The following is a 5,607-nucleotide window of genomic DNA, read 5'->3' on the forward strand; positions in this document are numbered from 1 at the left end:
GTCGTCGTCGTCGTCGTCGCCGTCGCCGTCGCCCTCTGCTCTTTTATGTCTTTTTACCGGAGATTCCTCTTCTCCGTATACTCCTCCTCCAAAGATAGACTCGATATCGTTTATAAAACCATCCACGTATTTTCGTTTGTTTGGTTCCTTTTTCAAATCTCCGAACATAACCTGGGCAAATTCACCGACATTCGCGTACTGCATAACCGGAAACGTCAACGACCTCGTCTCATCCAACCGTACTACGTTGTCAAAATAGAGAGGATATGTCACCTCCACCAATCCCACTTCCCAGTTTTCGTCCAATTCTATTGTTTCCGGTAACTTTGTTGTAAAATGTGATATTGTGTTTCTAGGGAAAATATCCATCGAACTGTTCGAGAAGAGGCGCACGTAAAATCTCTCTATCTTTTCCATTTTCTCCCTTCCTACTGCGGCGACACACGATGAACGTTTTCTGCAGGTACCCACGACGAAAATGTCGTAGGATACCCATGCCACTTCACTTTATATTCCAATCGTCCGTTTCGTTTCCGACGTTGCAATATTTTTTCGATCCTATACTCTTTCTCCTCGGGAACAATGATTTTCTGTAGTTCTTCCGTGTAAAACGATCCGTCCAACACGTTACCTTGGAGATCTTCGACGAGATAAACTGGAACAGGTTTGCGCTGAATTCTTCTGTGTATTTTGAAATGTTCACGACTGCAATTCGGTACGTACCCCTTTTCGAAAGGTAATTTCACCTTACTCACTCGTACCGTATCTCCTGTACGAAATACTTTTTTGTCTTTCGCGTCGGCAACAAACGGCACTGGTTTCGTCGACGACGACGACGAACCTTTTTGTAAATTTTTCCATACCACATACACATTATGTTCGTTGACGTCGACAGGTTTCATACCTATACTTCTATGATACGATTCGTTGTAACCTCGAATTAATTTTCCCAGAACATCGATATATCTGTACGTTCCACGTGTGGTAAAATATTTCCACATACGTGTTTTTAATGTCCTGTTGAAACGTTCCACCACGCTTGCTTTCACGTCTGCGTTTCTAGGAATACGATGCTCGATACCCTCTCGTTTCAATAGTTTCTGGAATAGAACGTTGGTGAATTCTGTTCCCGCATGTGTCTGTAACACCGTTGGTTTCCGTTTACACTCTCGGAGAAGTTTACCTAATGATCGCGTTACCTCTACACCAGTTTTGTTTCTGAGGGGTACTGCAAACGCTTGCTTGGAAAACACATCAATTACAGTAAGTAAATATTTGTAACCTCGATTGTACCTTTTCAGATTTTGAAGATCGTTCAGGTCTGCTTCCCACAACTCATCAATGTTGGTCACGTTGTAGTTTACTCTCGGGTACTTTACACGTTTGGGTCTATGAAACGTGTACGTGTCCTGCTCCATCAACCATTCCTGGACCTGCTTCTTCGGTATCCTCTTGTCTACGGCCTTCCACAACTTGTCTGCAGTGGTGAACGATTCTCCCTTCTCCGGTGAATAATACGCTGCACCCAGGATCTTGTTTACATCCGTAACGGTTCCCATGCTACGTGTCTCGACCGTTTTCTGCTCGCTGTGTCACGTGCACTTCGTAGTCGGGATTTGATAGGAGTACGTCTCGGTGATTTCTTCTTCTTCTTTTTACCCTCCTCGCCTCCGTCGATGTCGTCGTTGTCCTCGTCGTCGTCGTCCTCTTCCTCTTCTCCCGCTGTTGTCACACCTTCCTCTTTCACCAGACGACGTTCTACCCACGGCAATCCGCTAAATATTGTAGCACCTTGTTTATTTACGTTTCCAACCTTCTCGGACGGCGTCGTCGTCGTCGTCGGGAGTACCGGTATGGTCAAAGGCTCCTGTTTCCTACGCACCACACGTAGGTACTTGTCCAGTGTCTGACGATACAATGACCATTTTTCGTGATCGTCCAAGTTTTTGGAATATAATATACGATGCATTTCCTGATCTAAACCCGTTAATTCAACGTTCGCTGCGTTCCCTTTGATTTTTTCAAACTGCTCCGGGGACATCAGAATCAATTTTTTGTAATGCATTTTTCTACACCGCTCACCGATTCAACAATGTACCCAGTAAACCACTAATGACACTACCTAAAAGAACGGGAAGAAACCCACCCTTCTGTACGAGAAGGCGTTTTCTCTGTTGTAACGGTACGCTCTTTGTTGCTAATTTTCGTAACACGTTCTTGTATTTTGCAAGTTTACGTTTTGTCGCCTTTGTGATTGGAACGTTGTTGTTTAATACGTTCAGACAACACTCGGACAACGTATTCACCAGTTTTGGATCGGCTTCCTTTAAAATAGCTCTTCGAAGTCTAGGTGGCGCCGAACGAAGTGTTTGGAACAGGCTTCTATTTGAGCGAATAAATTTGCTCATTGTGGTCGAAGGTCAGGCATCGATCAGGATCTGGAACGTGCACCACACAGTAACTAATGCCGTTTTTCTTGTCGTCCTCGGACTGTGTGAACAATTCCGATCGTACACGGAGCGGTTCGGGTGTGTCCTGAGTGAAGTCCAGCAAACAATAACTGTACGGCACTCGCGTACATTCCTTAAATAGGTTTTCAAAGTTTCTCCACATCCCCGGGTAGATTTGACGTGCCAACGTTGATATTTGCAGGTGGTCTCTGGGATTCTTAAATATAACCATGTAGTTAGCGTTCAAGGCAATATCACGTGCTTTTGAACCTTTGGGGAATATATTTTGAGTTAGAAGTAACACACTCACGCAATTGTGATGCGACATTTTCGTAAACAAATCTGACACCCCGTTATCGTTGTACGCTTCCGTCATCATATCATCCAGGATCACCAGACACGGACTATGACTTGTGATCACATTGTAGTCCGGTATTCCGTTATAGTGTTCCACACCCTTTATATCCGGCGGATGAAAATTTGAACCTGTACACCAAAGAATTTTTGTAAAATCTCCTTCGATGGTATCCTTGCGGTTACGTAGCAAATGGTTTACAAATGTTGATTTTCCGCAACCACTCGGTCTGGCAACGATACAACGAAACGGTTGTTTCCATCTCAGTGCCATCGCATCTACTAATCTGGTCGTCCCACACGCGCCTTCATTTATGGTCTCAATCTTGGTACCCATGTGGTAGGGTGTCGAAAGTGTCATTTTTCAATCGCCTTTTTGTGTTCACAACCCGGTAGGTTTTCTCCTGCGGTTCGCTTACCAGAATAAACGGACGTTTTCTGGCGATTTTTTTCGGATATTGTACTGTAATCTGTCTTTTTTCCTCAAGTTTCATAACAAATTCCTTGATGACATCGAAATCAATTGTCATACTCGTACCATAGTCCAATGTTATTCCTTTCACTTTCACCACTCGACATTCCTTTTGTTTCTCCGGCGACCATATACTTAACGCGTAATTCTTCGGTCCACCAGCTACAAATTCACGAATGTAGGACCCCTCACCAAATTCCGCCAACTCGTCTGTTAAATCACCGAGATAATCTCCCAAACGTAATTTACCGCGGTTCGTGTCTGTCTCCCTGAATATCACACTATCCGTGTCGCAATACAAGATATCCTCCTGTAACGCGTCTAACAGCTTATATAGACGCAGCCTGGCAAATGTGGTCGTGTACGCTCCTATGGCAACGTTACCCTTTTTGTTGGTGGGTGTACATTCATCCAGGTAAGTCCAGTTTACAAACACTGTATCGTCGTTCACAAACAACAACTGTTTTACTTCGATACCCGGTTCACTTAATTTTTCAAACAAATCTCGTGGTTGTTTGATTATGGTCGTTTGGGGTTTGTTTGGATTTTCACAAAATTTACCCCACAATGAATTCAAACATAGTTTCGCCACTGCACGTAAACCAGGATTTTTTCCCACTTTTTCCTTTCGAAGTTCGATCCCTTCGTGTTCACGATAACGTCGAAGATACTCTTCTTTCTTTTTCTCATCCGTACACCACGTAGGCCAACCGCTACTCTCCTGTTTGATTTGAAGGAACGTGTCCACGTATTGAGCGAACAAACCACCAGTCTGGGTTCGAGGATCGTAAACACTCACTTTGTACTTCCACACCTCGTACACGTTCAGAATTTTGTACCCTTTTTCCACAGCAACACGAACTTCATCCAATACCCACGTTCCCACAATAGCTCGCTCCTCATCCGTATGCCGACACCCATCTTCTTTTCCTTCTAACTGATCGCACAATATTGCACATGTACGACACAAAGGAAACAACAGTTTTCCACCGGTCCTCAACGGTAACACAGGAATGTACAATCGTTTTGGTGGTAGTACCCGTACTTTTACAATCCCATCCACCTCCAACATATCCTCCGTAGTGGGTATATTCTCACCAAATAACACCTCCGGATGACCTACCGGGGCCTTGGCGAATTTATTTACTGTAGGATACAAGGATGTAATGTCGAAATATTTTATCTTCTCCTCGGAATCTGACGTCGATGAGTACATTTTGAACACTTCCACCCGACCTCCATATAGAGCATCCCGTACTCTCAACGGTAGACATTGGAACGTAGGGTGTTCTTAAAACTCGCTACTCAGTTCAGGACGATCTTTTAATATCTGGAGAAACTCACACTCCCACATTTCGACTACTGTATAACCCAACTTACGAAATAGATCCGATATTCTCTGGGTTCGTTCATATCGTGCTCCCATCGTGTCCGCTGGATCGGACTGTATCTTCTTCGATACCGGACTGTTTCTTTCCTTGAAACAATTAGGACAACCGTGAAAGTAACACCCATGATACTGATAGATGGTCTTGGAGTCTGCGTCGTATCCATCCACAGGAATACCGTTCACAACTTTGTGCTCCCTTTCTTTCCCTGCATATTGTAATTCCACATGTTCTGTTTTCTCCACAAACATAAGCCATTTTATAGCATTTTTCGATTGGTTACCGAGCTGTCTGTAACCATCGTTGGGAATTATTCCCACTGTACTCGGAGGAAGAAAATGACGTCTGTACGTCAAGGAACAGGCAGATGCAATCGTGAAACATTCTACCAGAATATCCACTCCAGCTATGTCCAGAAAATGTTGTCTGAATTTCAACACACCGAGACGTAACACGGTCACATCCTGAATACAATATCTTCGACATTCGTATGCGTTGTCGTACAGTACACACCTATCGGCTTCTTGCTCATACCACTGGTAAAATTTCTCCCGTTGTTTCGAGGACATATGGTCTGGATCGAAATAACGATGGTGTGGAAATGGACCTCTGTAATTCCGATTTGCTTTTGTGTTGAAAAAATGTGGGTAGAATCCTTTTGTCTCTTGTAGTCCAAAGGTTTTCGAAAAGTTTGCCAACGGCATTTGCAAATAGTTTAACGAATCCAGAAAACACACCTTTTTGCCTATACTCATGTACATTATCTTTGTCCCATCCATTATAACCTCCGGTGGTTCCACGTCGCGTTTCAACAACTCACCCAACACAAACATCCCATCATATGCTTTAAAATTGTGAGCGACTAAAACAATCTTCTTGAAATATGGTCGTTCGATACATACGTAATCCATAAACTCCTTTACTGGATTCTCCTCGAAACAAT

The 5,607-nt window shown here is 43.7% G+C and overlaps 1 protein-coding gene across 1 annotated transcript; it reads right to left on the reverse strand.

The window, feature by feature from the left end:
* Positions 1–3,124: 3,124 nt before the first annotated feature.
* On the reverse strand, positions 3,125–4,492 carry LOC146003041 (uncharacterized). The gene has a single exon (XM_083141204.1). It carries the CDS (start codon positions 4,490–4,492, stop codon positions 3,125–3,127), a length of 1,368 nt encoding a protein of 455 aa, XP_082997330.1.
* Between the last annotated feature and the right edge of the window lie 1,115 nt (positions 4,493–5,607).

The sequence above is a fragment of the Lepisma saccharinum genome, chromosome 19 (genome assembly GCF_977018435.1).
Source record: "Lepisma saccharinum chromosome 19, izLepSacc3.1, whole genome shotgun sequence".
Taxonomy (NCBI): domain Eukaryota; kingdom Metazoa; phylum Arthropoda; class Insecta; order Zygentoma; family Lepismatidae; genus Lepisma; species Lepisma saccharinum.

Coding starts and splice junctions, on each gene's coding strand:
- LOC146003041 (XM_083141204.1), bottom strand. CDS start 4,492: ATGTACTCATCGACGTCAGATTCCGAGGAGAAGATAAAATATTTCGAC.